The sequence below is a fragment of the Cariama cristata genome, unplaced genomic scaffold (assembly GCF_000690535.1).
Source record: "Cariama cristata isolate BGI_N322 unplaced genomic scaffold, ASM69053v1 scaffold22554, whole genome shotgun sequence".
Classification (NCBI taxonomy): domain Eukaryota; kingdom Metazoa; phylum Chordata; class Aves; order Cariamiformes; family Cariamidae; genus Cariama; species Cariama cristata.
This window is the reverse complement of record NW_009613824.1, coordinates 41,003-61,143: the sequence shown is the minus strand read 5'-3', so window position 1 is coordinate 61,143 and position 20,141 is coordinate 41,003. Positions and strand designations below refer to the sequence as shown.

Sequence of the window (20,141 nt, the reverse complement as noted above, 5' to 3'; positions counted from 1 at the left end):
CAAGCCTTGCATGATCATGGTTGGTTCTTGTCAGCATGTGAGCTCAACTGGACAGGAAACTATCAGCCCCAAGAGAGTCAATCATCCAAACTGCCCTCTCGACATCTGTGGAGGATGTCTTGTTTCGCTCTGGCTGCAGCCCTCTTTGTCTTACCTACGCATGGTGTAGCTGTGCTGAAGAGTGGCTCTGTTGGCAGTTGGCATGGGAGACTGTCGGTAATGGGTTGATGGCCATCACAAGATCATCCAAGCTGACTTGCAGCCAGCTGGAGGAAGGTGTATAAAAGCAGCCCTCCACAATTAGAGGGAGAACTTCCTATAAAAACCACCCCAATGAGGAAAGGAACCAGCAATTTTGAGGCAGAAATGCTTGTGCTAGCTTTACCCTTCTGTAAAGATGTGCTAAGTTATCCTTGAAATAAAGCCTGATGCTGCTTTCTTGGTACATACATGGTGTTGAATTAAGCTTGATGCACTGCCAGAGTCTGCCTGTGGCAGGTACAAATCTGAAGTCAGGCCACTGCAGAGGAGATGACTGTACCTCCAAGGATGGGTATGACCGTGAAGAAAGGCTCCTGTATGTCAGTGCAGGGGATGTGGGTGAGAGCATCAGGAATGCAGAGTGTGGGTCTGTGGTGGCGGACACCTTCAGCTGCTCCAGTTCCATCTCCGTGTCGTACTGGAAGAGGGGCAGAGCGGGATAATGAGGTCGCTTGTCAGGGGAGAGGTTACATCGGCAGGACTCTAGTCTGCAAAAGGTACAGCTGAAAGGGATGTGCTCAAGGCTGTGAGGTGATTAGTGATGCTGGGAAGTAAATAGTTCATGTGTCCTACGTCACCGGAGCACAGGGGCATGCAATGAAATTACCAGGCACCAGATTTAAAACCAATGAAAGGAAATACATTTCCCAGACAGCGCACGGTGAAGCTGTGGAGCTAGTGCTGCAGGATGCTGGGGACGCCAGGGGTGTGGATAGGTTCAGAAAAGGCCACCAAGGGCCATTAAATGTAGGGCTGATGACAGAGCCTGTGCCGCAGGCAGGCCCTGGGAGGGTGCTGGGGCGGGGTGGGGGGGTATTGCTCTCTGCTTGCTGCGATGTCACTCTGTGGTTCAGCATCTGCTACGAGCCGCTGTCGGCTCCGTCTGGGTAATAGCCTTGTGCTTCTGCAGACTAGGGAAGCAACAGTCGCGTCTTCTGTCTTTCCTACTTTCACAGTAAAGTGCAATAAAACCATGAATCTTCTACAACGAAGGATCCAGCACCACAGGAATTTGACTGAGAAGAGCTGACCTTCTGCTCCAATCAGCCTCGCCTGTTCTAGTGTTAGAGCTGCGCGTTGGGCAGGCGGAGGCAACGCGAAGGATACGATGTTCGGCCTGAATGGTGCCAGAAGTGAGGGATATGTCCAAGAGCTGTTCCATGAGGAAGCACAGCAGGTATGTCAAAGAGCCGATTCCTTTCATAGCCCAAGCTTCCATCTCTGTGGTCTCTGCACCTCTTCCTGGTGGCCTCTGTGGCAGGTAAACAGGACTGAAGTAACAAAACTGCCCTTCTTTTTGCTGCATAAACCTGAGGTGCATGATTTAGAAAGTGAAAGAAGGATCTTGGTTTCCAGAGGGCAGGAAGGAGCAGTTGCGATAGGAAGACTGCAGTTTCCCTGGAGTTTCAGGTCTCAGTTCCAGCAGCTCTGAAATTCACTGGTGCCTCAAGTACAGTGTCTGCATCAGAGATGACTGTGTGTGATGGGAAGACCATCTCAACCTACTCTGTCAGTCCCAGTTTGTCCAGCCTGGTTTGTCATCTCATCTAAGAGACTTCTCCAGTGCACCAAGGACCTTGCTTGTCTTGGTGGGGTGCTTAGCAGGGCCAGAAGGAGAAGCACAATGTATAGCTGCAGACTCTGTAAAAGAACCCTTGAATGGTGTTTTTGGTTCATGTAATGTCATCAACGGGGTCTGCTGAGACTCAGTAGGATTCTGTTGCTGCTTCTCCTACAACAATATAGAGTATTACAGGGAACCCTCTCTTCCAGGGCCCAGGGATCCCAACAGCTCTGCTGTCCCTTCATCTTAGAGACAACTTGCAGCAAAGCGGTGTCTTAGCAGTTGTTGGTGGCCATCCCGCTGTTGGTGGCCATCCTGCTGTTGGTGGCTAGCTGTTGCATCACTTCTGCAGCCTGCCTGTAAAACATGAGAGGTAAAACTGAAGACTTTGCTTTTCTCTAGGTATCTCAAACACAGACCAAGCCCTGGTGGAAGATCCAGCTGTTTGTGTGGGAGCCAGTGCTTTTTGGAACGTGGGATGGCGTCTTCACCTCCTGCATGATCAACATTTTTGGAGTGGTTCTTTTCCTGAGGACGGGATGGCTTGTGGTGAGTGCGTGCTGACTTAGTTGAATGTGTGAACAAGCATTTTCCTCCTCACCTCCTTACCTTGTATCTCCATCACCACCCAAGTGTTTTGGATTCTGTGCTGTTCATTGTAGGCATTGCTTACATCCTCTGGTATTTTGTAGCGTTTCAAAAAGTTCCACTAAAATGTAAAGCTGAAGTGGTCTTTGTAAGTGGTTTCCTATTTTAGCTTTAGGAAAGAAAGAGAAAAACACAACAACCAACCTTGACCATGAACAGGGACACACTTGTGTTATGCTGTTGAGATAAAACAGCTGCTTTTCAGGTAAAACGTATCGCGGTGGTTACAGCTACTCGGCCATCTTCCCAACACCACTGAAGCGAGTCTCTTCCAAACGTGCCAGTGTTGGAGTCCCCAACGTCTTGAGTGGAGAGTCCTCAGACAGATGAAACTGTCGTCACTATCAAAGGAGCTTCCACTTGTGGATCCAGAATAGTATCTCCCTGAGGGTCAGAGCCTGGAAGAGTGTCTCTGCTCCCCTCCTGATGCAAAACATTGTATTGTCCCTTAAAATTCCCCCTTAGAAGAAGGAAAGCTCCTCCAGGGACGGGTGGGATTTGAGCTTCAGGCAGAGTTGGTGTCACAGTCATGGTGGACATCTTCCAAAAGGAGCAGGAAGACACTTGCACTCTTTATTGAAAATTGGTTTGCTGGAGGCTTTGAGGAGAGCTGCAGTCATCATGGTGGAAAAGTCAGGATGATTTTCCTAGCTCCCTTTTCCTCCTGATCTTATTTCCTCTGTGTCTCTTTTGAAAGCAAGTTACCGCTGCAGCAAATGCAAATAAAAATAAAGCCAGTAAATAAAAGAAAAACTGAAACAGCTGGAAGCTAGCATAAAAGGGAAGGGAGGAGAAGTCAGGGTTGGCAGAGAGCTCCCCTGGCAGAGGACAGTCATATGTCGAGCTGTTCGCAGAGTCAGGCTTTTGCTATAAATTTCCAGAGCTGGGGCTGGTAAAGCCTTGCAATTCCAGGGGACCCTAATCAAGCCGAAATGTTCAACAACTCTTGTAACGCTGCACTAACCCCTTCCAGCACGCATGCATAAATAAGCATCAGTGTTTAATGAGGGCTTTTTCTTCCCACTTTCTCTGCTTGTTATTGTTGCTGCGAGTCCACGCTTCCTCCCTGATCTTCGTATTAACCCGTTCTTCTGTGGGAACCGTTGAATTGCCCATTAATTAGCTGCTGCCATAGCCTGGTGCCACCAGCAGATTCTGGAAAAGCCCAAGGCTATGTGTATGTTTGCTATGTTTGCTTTTTTTTTTCTTTTTTTTAACTGAAGCATGTCAGATTTATTAACCATTTTAACTTGAGGGTAAGCTGTTGGAAAAAAAGAACAATTGCCCTTTCAAAAAGGAGTATCGGGTTGTAGTGGGCTGTGGTGCTGATCCAGCCAGAGCTGCATTTATAGCAAACCTTGACTCTGTTCTCCAGTGACCAGATAACCCCCCTGTCAAAGGCAGTGGGATGCTGAACCAAAATAGGATTTTGTGATGATATCAACATCCTGGATATGTTTCTGTTGTTTCACAAAAAGAAGAAAAGAAAAAAAAAAAATCTGGGATTTCAACCAACCCCAAAGATGAGAAGCAACCTTTTAGTGCTGGTGATAAACAAACCCCATCAAGGCTAGCATGACCTCAGAAATGAGCATTGCTGGAGCAAGGTTGGAAAGGAGGGATATGGACATGGCCTGTGGTAGGAGTAAAGGCAGGGAAAGGGAAGCCAGATGCTAACGAAGCGCTGGGCACTGGAGGAGGTTACTGGTCTTATGGTTGGAATCACTGTGCACCAGGCTGAGCAATTTGTCAGCAGGGGAGGGTGGGCTGGAGCACGAGGGAAAACTTTTGACCCTGGAAAATAAATTGCAGCCACGTGCGGGAGAGTTGGAAGGTCCCAAGCTCAGCAGAGGTGCTTAAATGCTTTTGGAGGTACTAAGTGCCTTCTCTTTCTGAAAATCCAACCTAAATGGCAAACTGAACCCCCAAAAATAGGGGTTACGCTGCCAGCAGGGACCTGCAGCTGGGCTTGTTCAGAGGCTTTTGCTCTTCACCCCACGGCGAGACCATGGCTGGTGCACCAGTTCTTTCTGGGGCTTTACCTCTGCCCCAAGCAGAAAGGGTTGGTTGTTTTGGTTTTGGTTTTGTTTTTTTTTTAACGAGGCTCAATCCTCTGCATAAAACTCCCCCGAGTCCAGGGAGAGCGAGAGCCACCTGCCACTCGGCGTACGTCCTGCAGATAAGGGCCAGCGTGCGCTGGTTTATGAGAGTGTTATTTGTCTTCCATGCCGTGTCGCCTTTGGGGTTTTGTTCTTTGGTATCTCATTGTTTGGGAGGATCAGAGCTTTTAAAGGTAAAGGTTCTGAAAAATTAAAATGCGAGCTTGATGCTGTTAATAAACCAGCTGTCGCAAATCCCAGAGGTTCAATTTTGAAGCTACTTTTTGTTATGAAAGTGGGGTTTTTTTAAGCATGTCATTCTAAAACATGCAAATAAGCGGTGATCCCCTGCCTGTGGTGGCTGAATCATTGTTTGACCTCATTCTTTTTAAACCAGAGGACAAAATCAGTGATTTCTGCAGGAGCCTGGTGATGGAGCAGAACCTGCTCATGCAAAGGTCCATCCAGCCCCAGGACGAGGCAGGTCTTCTTCAAAGGGACACTAATAGGAACTGTAAATTTGGCAATCAGTCCCATTAATTAGATAAGTAGAAGTGTGTGTGTGTTTTTGTTTTAATCTGTAATGACTCCAGATTCATGGATCACTAGTGACTACAAGTGGATAGGTCCTTTTTCTGTCTCAGCAGAGTTGGTGTGAGTAAATCTTTAGTTGAAATTTCTTTTTTTTTTTTCATTCCAGGGAAACACTGGCATTGTAATGGGCATGTTTCTGGTGTCCTTTGTCATCCTGGTTGCCCTGGTGACCGTCTTATCTGGAATTGGAGTGTGTGAGAAGTGCAGCATCGGAAGTGGAGGAGTCTACTCCATGATTTCTACTGTCCTTGGAGGTCAAGTAGGGGGGACCATTGGCCTCCTTTATATTTTTGGCCAGGTAATAAAAAAAAAAAAAAGTTACTTAAAGAAAATTTAGAAACTTTGCAATGCAGCTATTAATCTTGTGCTTTCCTGCCACAGGAAGTAATGCTCCAAGTAAAATCTGAGTAATGCTCCGCTGTGTTGGACAGCATGGGAGAGCACCACGGGGAGCATTCAGCCCCGCTCTGCTCCCCAAGAGCAAGCCTGTGCATGGCAATGTGCCGCTTGGCAAGGGTCACAACAGTGGAGGAACTGGGTGTCTGAACAAGGGAACCGTGCAGGACATGCCTTCCCATCCCAAATTACCCCTGTTGCCAGGACATGCCCTTGCTGACGAACGACTGAAATTAAACCAAAGTAGGAATAACTGTAGTGTCCACCTAAAGCACAGCGAGCAGCTGTGGGCTGGCAGGTTGACCTTGGCCTTGGAAGGCTCCCCGTACCCTTAGGGACTGGGCAAGCCTTGGCTGCTTCTCTGCGGGAGCCAGCAGAAGTGGAGCTGTTACGGGAGGAGAGCTGGGCAGTGGTAAGGGCCACAGCTAATTGACTTATTGAGATCCAAAAGTCACAGTTCTGGGGTTTCTGAAAGGCCCCAAGGAGTCGTCATGGTGGTGAAGCACTGAAATACACAAGTACTAAACATAAAGAATGGAACGTAATCTCTTAAACCTGCAGTAACTTAACCCCCTCCTCCCATAAAGATGTTATGAACAGTGTAAAATGTGGCGAGCAGAGAAGCATTTTTATTGAGGTTTGTTTTTAACTGACGGGCTTGCAGCAGTCTCCGAAAACCCTTAAAAACACCCCAAACCAAAAATAATCCCCTCTTCTCCTTTCACTCCAGATTAAAAGCAAGTGTCCATAAAATACAGACTGAACACAGTTACAAGCCAAGATATGGAAATGGGCCACACATGAGAATCCTTCCTGTCATATTTTCCACTCTCGCTCTCTGAGTGGACCAGGTCTGGGAAAGCAATTAGGTTGCAGCCTGTCCTGAGGGCTGTAAAAGCTGGGCTGCGGCAGCCCCGGCCCCTGCCCAGGCATCCCGTATGCATGGGGGGCTGCGGGGTGGGAGCTGGCAGCTCGCTTAGGAACGTTTTGCCTGCTCTCAAAATCTGATGCTTTTCCCTTCCCTTTGGCTGTGCTTTCCGTCCAACGTGCTTTGCACCAGCTGCGGGCTGCTCCAAGATGCTCACGGAGCGCTGTGTCATGAGGCGAGTCTGGATAGAAATGGGGGTATTCCCCATTCCCTGGTCTGAGTGGGGCAAGTGGGGAGTGACTGGCCATGTGCTGCTGATGCCTTGGGAAACGAGAGGTGGCTCAGTGCCCTGGCGCTGCTCCAGAGGTGGGCTCCCGCTGCATCGGCCAAGGTGAGCTGAGACCCAGTTGGGCTTTGCTGTCCTCCTGGGATGCTCCAGAGGAGAGGCTTAATGGCATTACCCTAAACGATGCAGCACGCATCTGCTAGGTCCTATGGAGAGTGATGCGTGTTTGGTCACTACAGCTCTAACCATGAGGCTGGGGTTTGGTGCTTTTCTCCGCAGTCTCCTTTCCTGGAATGTTTTGCAGTAAGACCTGTCTGTGCAAGCAGAGGTTTTCCAGGTTCCAGCCCTAAAAACCCAAAAGTAAAGGTAGCGGCAGTGCTTGTCTGGGTGTTGAAAATCAATTATGTTCCTCACCCAGGAAAGTCTGTGGTTTACAAAGGCTCGTAAGGGACTGATTTCTGCAAATTTCAACCTAGAACTCAGTTCTGATTTCAAGACAGGTAGTCCACGAGAAACCAGCCCATGTCACGGTGCCGCTGGGGTCCTGGTCATTGCTGTGTGCAGAGCAGTGGGGTGTTTGTGGGCACCCAGCTCCTGTTTGCGTGTGGTGCACATGGTCCATCAGAGAGAAGGTTTCAAGAAAGCTTGTGGTGCTGAGACTATCAGAGGCTTGCTCCACTCTACTCCCTTCAGAGTGTCCTTGCATATTGCTGTCCTTGACGTGGAAGGAAAGAAAATTTAGTTAAGAAAACTTCTTCAAAAACTGATGTTGGTCAGGTACAGGAGGTTGGGTTAGGTGATGGTGATACTGCTTTCTGTCTGCAGGGATTTTCCTCATTTGAGAGGCAAGAACTGCACCTGGTTTTAATGCGTTTATCAAAGTTAGATTCTGTTCGGGCTTTTTTTGGCTTTAGATCTCCAGTTTTTGTGGGTGCCCTAAGCACAGCTGTGCTGGTGCGGGGTGTTGTCCTCTGCTAGTTCAGGAGGGACCTGTCTTCTGGAAAGAGCACCCATGTAGGACGTGCGTGGTCCACTTGGTGGTGGTGTAGACCATGTGAAACACAAGTAAAAGAGAATACATCCACTTATTTAAGGACTACCTTACAGAGTCTGAGACTTCTCTAGTGGAGACACTCACAGTGGGGCTAGCAGTGAGGAGAAAGAGAAACTTTCAGGGTGTAGTTCACCCAGCCTGTGCTAGGTGTCTGCCTATGATGGATGTGAATCCTTCAGGATCTCCAAGTTGTAGGTATCCGAATCTGAACAGGTGAATCCCACGCACCTTGCTTGCCGAAAACCACGCATGAACCCGCAGCTCCTGGTTATGGGTCAGGTTGTCCTGAGCACCCTCAGTAGAGCGGTGCTGGGTTGGTCCACGGGGGATCTGTGGTGAAGGAGGGGTCTGCTCAGACTCTTGCTGGCTTGGCTGGGGATTTTCTCCCTTCCAGTTGTGTGGGAGCTGTGCTGCACATCCCTGGTCGTCTGTGGATGCGGAAGGTGGGGTCGCAGGACCCAAGGTCACACCACTCGTGCTGGCATGCAGCCATGTGCCCTGACCTGGTTTGCTGAGGATGCCCTGCACTGGAAAGGGTTGTTGCTGAAATGTCAGCTAGTGAGAACCTCTGGAGGGAAATGTCCTGGTTTTTAGGCTTGCTGCCCTGCAGCAGGGTTTGAGGCCTGAACCTGTGCTGCAGATGTCCCACCCTGCCGACTCTCAGCCACGCAGGGCAGGGTGCGTGTCCTGCCCTGCAGCAAGACAAACAAGCAGCTTTCCCGGCAGCTCAGGAGGCATGGTTTGCACAATGCGCTCTCCTCAAAAGTGCAGGCTGTGTTCCAGCAACGAGATGGGGAGCCGGTGAAACATCAGACTTTACATCCAAACCAAACACTGAGTTAAAAATAGCTTCTGGGAGGCAATGAAGGGAGAAGCAAACTGCTGTTCTTCAGGCAGGTGTTGAACTGGGACCCTTCCCTTCAGAGAAACAGGAGAGGGGAAGAGACTTAGAGGTTCACTCATCCTTTTCTCCCTTGGAGAAGCCAGTGTAGTTTCTTCTGGAGCATTAATGGGGGGTAAATTTTAAAGCCAGTGGAAAGTTGCTGGGCTGCTGGCCCTAGTTCCCAGCCTTCCCAGTTTAGGCAGGCAGTAGGTGTGCTGCCCTGGCAGTGTGCTGTCTTTCAGTGATACGGTTCAGTCTCTGCAGGCCAGAGTAACATCAAAGGTTGTATTGTGATGGCAAATAGCTGTCTGTCTGAACAGAGACCCCCCAGCCTGGCATGGGGTCTGTGGATGGAGACCCCTTGTTCTCCCACGAGGCACTCATGGAGCTCTTGTCCTTCAGTGCGTTGCAGGTGCCATGTACATCACTGGCTTTGCGGAGTCCATTGCGGATGTCCTGAACCTCAGCAACATCTGGGCAGTGCGTGGGATCTCCCTGGCTGTCCTGCTGGGCCTGCTGGGGATCAACCTGGCTGGGGTGAAGTGGATCATCAGGCTCCAGCTCCTGCTGCTCTTCCTACTGGCTGTCTCGACGCTGGACTTTGTCATCGGGTCCTTTACACACCTTGATCCAGGTAAAACTGGGCGTTCATCACATTGGGGTCAGGAGGTGGTAATCCCCCGGGGTTTCCTCCCTGGGTGTCTTTGTGAAGTGACACATCTGGGCAGAGGTAGAGTTCAGTGCTTCCAGCTGTGTGCCCTGTCCTTTGGTATCAGTCTTTTGGAGGCAAGCCATAATTTTGCAAGGACTAAGTGTTTCCAGAGCACGACTGAAGATGCTTTATTAGTTTAGATGTTTAACCTCAGGAATCAAGCTCTCAGTGTGCACACTTGTTATACTTGTATTGCACTCGGAGGTTTTCTAACAACGGAGAGCAGCTGCTTTTGGAGTTGCTCCTTGTAGCCTTCTGCTGTCTAACTCTGCGTTAAGCATTGTGCCCATGAAAACGAAGGATTGTGACTTTGCATTAAGGAGACCTTCTCCCCAGAGATCCCTGAGGTCACTTAGATGCTGGCTGTGGTGAGCTGTCCCACCAGCGCTGGCTCCGGGCTGCACTCCACTGGATTTGCTGCCCAGGGCCACGTTGGAGAGCCGAGGAGGGAGCTGGGTGGGCAGGGGCAGGCGACTGCTGGGGTTTCAAGGAGCCGTGGGTGCGAGTCTTCCCTGCTAACCTTCCCCAGCCTGGCTTCGGCCTGCGGTGGCTGCTCCAGCTTGGGCAAGGCAGAGGTTCAGGGCTCCCACCTGCAGCCCTGCTTGCACCCCGACTCCCCTTCCCCTTCCTCCATCCTCATCCCTGAGGGGCATTTGCAGGGAAACACATCTCAGGGCGTGGGGAGTTGGGGTGGAAGGGGTCCATGAGTGCTTCAGCGGCCACTCCAGCAATAATGAAGTGTAATTAGCTGAGTAAACAGGAGGTGTTACCTTTTTCTTGGCTTCCCCTGTGTCCAGCGGCACCTTAGGGAGTTGCAAGTGACCTGCTAAAGTTGATTTAAAGGAAAGATCTTCAGTTTTGATTTACAGTTGGGATTCAGCTGTTGAGCTGGGCGGCAGGAGGCGAGTCACGTAGGTGTTGGTAGCACCGATGGCACAGCTATCTTTTTGAGCTGCTGTGTTGTTGTGTGCTGCTGTGTTATTTTGTGCTGCCAGTACGGCATGCAAGGGCGGTGGGGTGGGAACAGAAGCTGCTGCACCAGCAGGTTCTCCCCTCTTGGAAAGAACCTTGTGGAAAGGTGTTTGTGTTTTATATTTAGCCTGTAAGAAATGCTCCAAATGAAAGTCGGTAAAAGTCTCAGCAGACACTTGCAAATGAGAACGAAGCGAGGACGGTTGGGCTCAGTGCAGCGTGTTTTGCAGACCTGCTCCAAACAGCTGCGTTTCATAGGAAGTTGTTTTCTAAAGGAAACAGGGAGGGTTTGCATTTCGGTTGTGCTTGGAGGAGACCTTTAATGTGGACCTAGAGACCTTTCTAATAATAGAGAGAAAATGAATATTCGGGGTGAGACCTGATGGTAGGAAAGTGAACGTGGGACCAGGAGGAGAGAGTTAGAGGAATACAAACGGCAGCAGGAAACATGCCCAAGTTGAGGTCAACGTAGTCGTCTTTGAGTTCCTCCGCTGCCAAGCACTATGTCATTTTCTTCTGACAGAAAATAGAGAAAGGAAGGGAACGAGGCATTTGAGCCTTGCAGATGCTGCAGTTTAGCCGTAGCTGGCTAAAGAGAGGAAGGTTTTCCAGTGAGTGGAAGAACATTGGGCTGATGGTGGCCAGATCTAAGCCCCAAAGGCAGAGCAGCACTGCCCGTATGGTGGGACCTGCAGCCGTAAGGCTGGCTGGGGAGAGCTGCCGGTCTCTCTGCTTTTACAGACCACTTCCATGCGAGACAACTCTTTTGAGCCAGGCTGAACAGTTGGTTCCTCTCAAGTCCTGCATTTCCCCAGAAGGCCTCTGAGTGGTGTGTCAGCACCAACGGTGAGCGCTGGGCTTCAAGAAACCTCCTCGCTTCGTCTTGCAAGCTTTCTGCATGGTATGGGTGGATGCTTGTCTCTAGGGTGCAATTGCACCGTCAGCAAAGCATCCCTCCTGCAAGGATGCTGCGGGTGGGACGTGCAGGTGTCGGTGAAGCTCCATCCTTGAGAATCGGCTGATGGCAATAACGGGGTGTGGTGCATCTGAGCCCAGCACTTGGGGCAGCATTTGAGACCCCTTTGGGGTGGGCAGTCAACTGATCAGCTCTCCGCAGCCTTTACGTGTGTGCAGTTGTTTTGGGTTTGGTTCTTTGGCTGCAGCGGTGACTGAGATGCGAAGGGCAGAGTGCAAGGAGAGGTAATTTTTGAGGATGGACCTGTGAGCTGGAAAGATTTCAACTGACATCTTGGCTGGGTTGCTTCCTTGTTTTGTGACAGGTTTGTGGGGTTTCAGTTCATAGCATCAGGTCTCAGTCTCTGAACCTGTAAAATGGGCCTCGTGCAGTCATCCTGCCTTTCCTGCTCCTGCCGTGGCAGCCTTTTTCCCTCACTTAACATTTCCAAGTGCTGCGCACATACCAAAGGACTGCGCATCTGCCAAGCAGCAGTTATTTGGATTTAAATAATCTCCAGGAATTCCATCTTGAAGGTCTTAAACGGCTGCCTTTGTGTGGTTGCACTGGGTGGAGTCCCCTGCTCTTCTCTCCATTCCCTCAGCTCACACCCAGGCACACACCAAATCGGATATTGTCCAAGCACTCACTCCCTTCCTGTGGTTTGCCTTTATTTTTAGTCTGAGGACGGAGCGTGTTTACACAAAAGGGGGCTTCTCAGCAGGGCTTCCCGCTGCTTTTTCTCCTTTTTTTTTTTTTTCTTTCCTTTTTTTCTCTCTATTGCTGTGGCTTGCTCCCACTCCGAGAACTGGGATCCTACAGCCTGGAGCTGGGGCTGGAGGATCTGAGCAGCTCCAGCAGACAGGGAATGCCCTGGGTCACTTGTCCAGATGCTGCCGACCCCTCTGCTCCCTGCCAGGCTGCAGCATCCCTGTGCCTGGCCCCAAGGGCTTTTGCTCCTTTCCGTAGGCTGCCTGCAGGGTGGGGTGGGACTGGCTGATTTTTTGGAGTTAATCCTAAATCCTCCCCTTGGCTCTGGCTTTCCCTGGGGACGGGTCACAGTCCCAGGCTGGGATGTTGACCAGGGGTGAGTAATGAGGAGAGGGGCTCCCTGTGCTGTCTGAAAACCAGCCTCGTTGAACCGTCTCTGGCTACTCGTCTTAAAGTTCAGTCCCACCTCCAGAAACAGAGACCCTCGTGCTCCTTCCTTGGAATGGAAAACATCCATATTCTCCTTCTTCCTAGGCACAGCTTACTGTTTTTACCAAAGCTAACACAGGTGAATTGAAATTAGGCATCGCTCAAGTTCTCAACCCGTAATCAAGACCCAGGGCTTACCACCAATTGCCTAAGGCAATGCAAGGGTTTCTTGGCTTGCGTATGTTTGCATTTTAATTCTGGAGGTCCATACCTAAAAATCAGCCTGAGTTATTTTGGGAGGAGCAGTGAACATAAAGGAGAGGATGCTCCTCTCCGTGACCAGCTCCTCAGAACAGTATGTGAAACTTTTTGGCCTCTTCACGTCCCGAACATTAGAGTCACGGAAAAAGAAGATAAGCCTACTGTTAATGCCCACTCTTTTATTTTCCTAGCATATCTCTGCTAATTTTTGTGTAGGGTGACTCCCAAATACTCCCTTTCAATTAGGCGCCTGCTTTCCTGTTTTGGCAGTGGCGCTCAGGTGCCCGGTTAAAGCAGAGCGGCTGCGGGAGTGCATGGGGGGGTGATTACTGGGGAGAGGGCTGGTGTTAATTTGGTTATGCTTTGTTGGGGAGATGAAAAGAATCACAAGATGAGCAAAAGGGGCCCAACAACAGCCTCTAAAATGCCTGGGGGGAAAAAAAAATAACTGATTTTGTTGGGCATTCAATAATTGGGTCCCCCTGGGCTGGGGCCCTCCCTGTCCTGAAGCAGACAGTACCTCATGGCTGGGGCGAGCCTGGACCCCGGCTGCGTGGGGCTGAATCCCTCTGCTCCTGGCTAGGAGACCTGGGTAGTTCGTTTCTCGGGGATGAAGGGAGGTTTGAAAGGCATGTTGCTGTCAGGATGCTTCTGCTTGGGATTATTTTCCATGCAAACCACATCCTTCATGTCACCCACTTGGGTTTTAGCTTCCCAAAGTTGCTCACACAGAGCCCAGAAAACTAATTTCTCATCCTCACTTCTTACTCTGAGGGTAGGTCCTTTGGAGGATTCATCCCCCTCAGGCATTCTGCGGCCGAGGCGGGGGAGCTGATGCTCTCCCATGGGTACCACTGGTGAGGAGCTGTGGGAACTGAGCTTCACCTGGGGCTGCTCCAGCAGACAAGGAACCTGCAATTCTTAAAGTGGTTTGTGTATGTAAACACTCTGGTGTTGTAAAGATCTCTCAAACCCTGCCCTGGGGGCTTTGATGGATTGAATTAATTAAATATATTCCCACATATTTAATATGAAAGTGATCAAAGCATCCTAATCAGGAGCTTTTGCTTGGCTCTGGGTTGTTTTATTTTATTTTTGGGCACAAGGGGTGTGCCCCAATTTCATAAGAGAGGGTGCAGGAAGGATGTGTGTGTCAGAAGATGATCTGCAGCTAATCCCAGAGGCTTTATCCAGGCTGATTGCTGACTTCCTGGCCTGAGACGCATCTGGAAACTGGCATCAAATTCCAAGTAGAAATCACTGAGCGGGTGGCAGCAGAAAAAAAATTCCACTTTGCTACCGAACAAGGTAGACACCGTGGTGAATAAAAGTAGGAGGCTGCTAATACACTCTTTATTTATTAAAAAACACAGGATTGCTTTCCCCAGGTTTTTCCAATTATAGTGCATTGAATGGCCCTGACATCACTCTTGAGCTGGGGCCAGCCTATTCAACAGTCTGGCGAAGACATTTATTAACTGGTTACCTGCCAATTGTCTGGGCTAGGAGCTGTGGGACAGATGTGTTTTGAAAAGTGATAACATTGTTAGGACCTTATTTAGATAGTGAGAGGAAAGCTACACCACTCTGTCCAGGCTCTCTGAAGTAGATATTTAAAGCAGTTTATTTAAAAAAAAAAATAAAAAAAAATTAGGTTGAGATGCAACTTTGCTGCGTGGTTCCACTCTGCCGCCGTGTTTGTAGGTCGGTTTTCACGGTATTTCCTCTCTGGAGGACACCTGGCAGTAGGACTTTGTTGAGGAGCAGTGGTCTCACCTGACGTCGGATGCTCGGGGTGTTGGTACAGCTGCTGCTCACCAGGGGCCAGGGCTGGCATCCCTGTGCCCCCGCTCCGCTGAGGCCAGATGGGATCTCTAAGCCCACTACCCTGAAGCATCTCCCAGGAGGGGGGTAAGGAGGAGGGGGAGGATGCCATGTGCATCTAACCTGCTCTTAAAAATTTCCAGTGATAAGATCCTTCACTGCATCCTTGAGGACCCTGCTCTAGTCACAGCTGTCTCACGCTAATCCCCCCTTCCTGCAGCCAAAACCCACCGCTTTGGGTCTCTTGAGTACTTGGGGACCAGCTGATGTCCTTCCTTTCCACATTAAACCACCCTGCTTGGAAGACCTCTTGTGCTCCTCTTCAGTCTTCTCTTCTCCAGGCTATGCCATCCGAGTGGCGGCATGGGGCATGGGAGCTAGCTGCCCTCTGCCATGTACTGCTGAGGAGGAGGAGGGTCCTGGCCTCATTTGACACCCTAAAACGTGCCTCTGTATGGTGCTGTCAGGGCCAGGCTGGCCCAGGTCCATCCCTGGAGCAGGAGAGGGTTTGCTGCGGTTGTTACAGGTTTAAACTTGCTTAATAGGTGATGCTGCTCCTGATTTATACAGGAGATTTTGTACACGGTTGATTTAACCTTTAATTTCTTTGCTGTTACCCTGCAAGGCAATGCTAAGCTCATCTTCCTAGAGCTTGTAAATAAATCCTGAAATACCTTGGCTGGCTTTGTCCCCTGCTAGATGCTGCCTTCACGTGGGCTCTCTCCACCCGCTCCCCCCGTAAAACCTCCCGTTCAGGCTCTCCGTTCAACAGCAACTTGTTTAATGCTAGAGACCTAATAAAACTGACTGGCTCGAAGAAGATATATATCATCCCATAATCTCTCCATCTCTCCCTGCTGCTGTGTTTAAACAGGACAGCTCTGTTTAATTGCATTGATTTTATTTTTTTTTTCTCTTTTTTTGTTGCCACTACATAATTGTTTTCCAATGATGGAGATATTTTACCTCCTCTTTTTTCATTCCCCCAGTGTTTAATTCCAGTCACAGTTCAACTGTGCCCTGAATCAGTTTTCCTTATTTAGGGATTTAATTTATGAAGAGAATTTCTAGATATTAGATTCTTTCTTCAGCTGCTTCACTCCTAGTTCGCATTCCTCTCTTAGTCTAAAGATAAAACTTTGCGTGGGACATGGGTCCTTATCTACTGCTCATCATCTTCTCTGCTTGCTTGCGTTAACCATTTTTTGCCTTTTTTGGCTGTAGGTAAGAGATTTTAGCCTGATTGTACCTTCACTGGCCTGGATGATGGCCCGGTGATTCTTGCTGGTTTTCTTTTCTACTCAAAGGGGAAACGCATTTATTGAAGAATGTGATTTTGGTAGGGAAAATGTATTCTCTGATTTAAACTGAATTCAATTAATAGTTTCAAACAAACAAACAAACAAATCCTTTTAGGTGACAACATCTTGATCAACGTTTCCAAAATCAAACTCTGTTTGATTTCCTGTTTGATTTGCAGTCTGAAATTAGGCTTGAAGCTGTAGCTGTGTGTGTTGCACAGAGGATAATGAAAACCTCCCCAAAATAAAATCAAACTATCATTTTGGACACGGAATCAAAAAATCAACAAAAGAAATAGTTTTCTTTTGAAATATTGTTGTCATCTCGATAATATATCCATAACTTGGAAGTATGGGATGCTCTAGCCATGAGTATGGCAGAAGACTCTGTAGACCATGACAGTGAATTATGTTACATTTTGGTTAACTGCTTTCTTTTGAAAGATGGGGATTTGATCGATAGGGATTGGGCTTTGTCCCAGGCCATGGATGGAGTGGCTCTGAGTTAGACAGGAGATCACTCCAACGAGTCCAAAGGCTGTGTGTCATCTCTGCTGCCACTCAACTGACCTTCATTTTCCTCCAGTTGTGCCTTGACTCAGCCTAAATTCTGATTTCTCAAGGCTGGGGTATTTCATCGAAGAAGTTCTGCAGAGCCTCCCACAACTGGGGACTCTGGGCATGACTTCCAAGAAATACCACTTTATAATTAATAATAATATCCCACTGATGCAAACTATTTTCCTAGAAAATAGATGAAGCAACAGACCTTTTACTTCTCATCCTCTTTGTAATGAATAAAACCGTTTCTGCTGGCTGGTTTGAACACCACTGAACAAGCCAGGTAGCACATACCACATCAAAAAATGAAATAGTAATGGAAGGATTTTATATATTACAGCAAGTCTGGTGCTTAGCATTAAATAATATAAAACATAAGTGAACTTTATAAAGTTGAAATACCTATGTTAAAATCTCTTCCTTTTTTCTCCTAACCAAAATTTCAGATTTTCCACCTGCAGAAAATATCCCTTTTTTGGCTTTTTTGCAAAAAATAATTAAAACCCACCAACCTGTAGAGACAGAATAACTGCCAAAGAGCTCTGTTAACTACTTCCATAGGCACATTCCTAAGTTTTCCTTTATTTAAGCAGTGCTGAAGCGCTGCCTTTCACCGTGAGGAGCTGCCTGTGCGGGTACTTTCGGGCTTTGTGTGTGCTTTTGTGTACGCTGGTGGTTTTTCACTTCTCCATCCTCCCAAGAAGCCGAGATAGAGATAAAGGCAGGCACACAGGGAGATGGGCAGAAATTCGTGATTCCTCGCACCCAACCCAGGCCTGCAGGAGATGTGAAGTGGCTGGGGAGAGCTCGTGAGGAGCATAGGCTGCTTCATGACCTCAGAGAGGTGACAGCATCCCACAAATGAAAATTGCCCCATGAGCTAAATACGAATGTCAGAGTCAGATTTAAGCAGCTCCCTTTGTTTGTTCTGCCTTTTGTGCTATTTTTAGCTGTCAGCCAGCACCTATTATTGCAGGTCTGTTGGCTTTAGGGAGAGGAGGATGCTTGAGACCTGATGGCTCTTGTGGCTGGGATGCTTCACGAGCAGATTGGGGATGGAGTGTGAGTGCATTTACCAGGGGTGCGTTTACCAGAGAGGGAGGATGTGAATACTTGGGTTTCTCACGTATGCAAAGGACTGATGGTTCCTGAGAAGGTTTTTTTGCAGGTTTCCTCAAGCAGATCACCCCCCGGTGCTTCTGCTCTGGGCTTTCTTGCTCGCTTGAGGGTTTTCAGTGCACAAATCCCGTGTTCTCCCATAACACAGCAGACCATTGCACCAACCGGTGTTAAACCTCTTTCCAAGAGCATCCTACGGCAGGCCAGGCTGCAGGGCACGCTGCCGAAACCCCGAGCAACTTGAGAAGAGGTCACCTGCTGCGTCCAAAGAGTTCGGAGAAGAGCAAGATGGGAAAATAGACAGTGAGTGCTTCCCCTCGACAGTGCTGTCAGTCTCCACGCTTGCTAATTTGTCTGCTCAAGTGAGAAATATTTATGCACGGGGGTGATTCATTGCCCTGCAGCAAGGTTGCTGGCAGCCGTCAGCGTGGTGCCTGTCTCCATGCCGGTGTTCAAAGTGTGATATAAATACCTGGATTTCATCCCCGCCAGCAGTGGCTGGGATGGACAGGTGTGGTGGAGGGTGGTTTTCGGGAGAGGGTTAACGGTGGGATCCCTCGGAGCCCGTGGCAGCAGGAAGCCGTATTGTGTGTTGATTTTAAACAGGAGGTTTGGGAGATCAGCTCTGGAGCAGAAAACAGGGGCTCGGGAGGAACAAACACTCACTGCTTCAGAAGGGCGGCGATTTCCTTTCGGGTAAACACGTCATTAATCTCAGGGAGCACATTCTTTTCCATCAAAAGATAAGGGATTCTCGTTGCCTTTCTCAGGGTTTGGCCTTTTTAGATTGTTTTAACTGTGGCTTTCGCTCCTACAATTACAGACTTTACATAATCTCTCATTTTGGGTTTGCCGAGCTTATTATGGGTGCAGAGAAAGTCCTGAGCAAGGGAACTCCTTTCCTCCTTTGTTTAAAATTGCTCTGATCCTTCTCCCCCCACCCCCCTCTTGCCAAATTTTTTTTTGCTAAAACCTCTCTATTTTTTGCTACTTGCAGCTCTGACGAACTTGAAACGTAAGGGTGCTGTTTGTCCTAATTTATGAAACCTTCTCTCTAGTGCTAATGATAACATAGGGGCTTATTTGTTCACCACAAGTTGAAAAATAGCAACGGGCTCTTCTCCCCACCCTGGGCTGTCTCTTGCTGCTCAGCTTTGGTTTGACGTTTTTGAGGACACCACTTGCTGTGGCCAGCGAGGCGTGGGGAGATGCCGGCTATGGTACCCAGCACTGAATTTTCAGCCGGCACCCTCCTGCTGCCTGGGGAGACAGCAGTGGCAGAGCTGCTGCTTTCACTCCTGCTGCCTGTGGCTCGGGGTCTGTGATCACTCTGAGGTCTTTTGATAGTAAATGTGTTTAACTGGGATTTAGGGATGAAATTACAGAGGGAATTTAGTCCCTTCCTGTTCTTATCTCCTCTCCTTCCCACTACTTTGTGCTTAGAGCTGCCAACAGCAGCATGGGTTGGGGTGGGGTAGAGCAGGAGCTGGGGTGCTCCTGCATCCCCCATCTCTCAGTGCCCTGGCAGCTCGAGAAGATGCTCTGCAGTCTTTCTGCACTGATCTGTCAATGTGGCTACGTGCTGTTGTGTTAATTGCATAATAGCTGCATTTTTATCACTGCATAATCATTGACCCACATGTATTCAACGCGAAAATTCCTCTCTCTTTTTTTCCCCTCGCCTAGTTTAAGACTCCCAAAGCAGAAATCCTGTGGCTGTGGGAGCTGTCAGCAGGTAAGACATGGCCCTGAGGACTGAGATGAACCCAAAGCATGACATCGTTTGTGAAATTCAGAGCGTGAACCTGCAGGGACAGGTATCAGAAGTCTTGTGTTTGCTCTTTGGCTGGGCTGGGCTGCACATGCCCCATCTCCAGCTACGGAGCTGTGCTGCTACCCACAAGTCCAGTGTGGAGCAGACGTATTCCTGGCTTGTAGGGTACGTGCTCTGGTCCACACTGCCTCACATGGCACACGCGTTGCACTGGAGCTGCGAAAAAGGGCAGCCTGGGTTTGGTGAATGTGGTTCCTCTGGGTAGGCGAGTCCAGTGGTAGCTGTCAGGAGAAAGAGGCATCAATCTCATCTTCCTCCAGCTCTGCTCCCCTGCAGCTCTTTTCCTTCTGTTTCTTCCTAGTCTTCCAGCCAAAACTTGTAAATCCAAAGGTGAAGCAGGAGATGTCCTGGAAGATGTTAAAACATTTTTGTATCCCCATATGAGTTCAGCAAAGGTGATGTTTATTCTCTATACCTGCCAGCACAGCTCTGCCTCTTAATGCATTTTGCTTTCATGACTCACCCGTTCCCTGTCTCTTGGAGGACTAGGTCTTTCTGGTGAAAATCTGTTCGCGCATCTCACAGGCTGAGTGTCAGCCCGCAGCAAGTCGAGCAGTGGACTGGTGGCATGGAAAAACCACCATGCTGTCCTCTGATCACCTTCAGCACTGCTTCCCTCTCGCTGTTTTCCTTCCCAACCTTTCCACGTTTTTCTCATACATCTCTGCCTCCACCTGCCCTGTACCAGGCTGGCAGCAGTGGGGCAACGCCTGGGGGTAGCGATGGTAGTGTTGGACTTGCCTGGGAAAAAGTATTGGGAGGACGTCGGGAGCTGGAGCTGGGTGGTTGTAAAGGCACAGCTGCAGAAG

General features: G+C 49.1%; 1 protein-coding gene across 1 annotated transcript in view; it reads left to right on the top strand.

Moving 5' to 3' along the window:
• Positions 1 to 1,369: 1,369 nt before the first annotated feature.
• SLC12A8 (solute carrier family 12, member 8) overlaps positions 1,370 to 20,141 on the top strand; it is a 50,321-nt gene continuing 31,549 nt past the window's right edge. Inside the window, exons 1-4 of the mRNA XM_009699178.1 lie at positions 1,370 to 1,438; positions 2,228 to 2,374; positions 5,273 to 5,464; positions 9,056 to 9,287. Of these exons, the coding sequence (XP_009697480.1) occupies positions 1,370 to 1,438; positions 2,228 to 2,374; positions 5,273 to 5,464; positions 9,056 to 9,287 (640 nt within the window). The remainder of the gene's footprint in view (positions 1,439 to 2,227; positions 2,375 to 5,272; positions 5,465 to 9,055; positions 9,288 to 20,141) is intronic.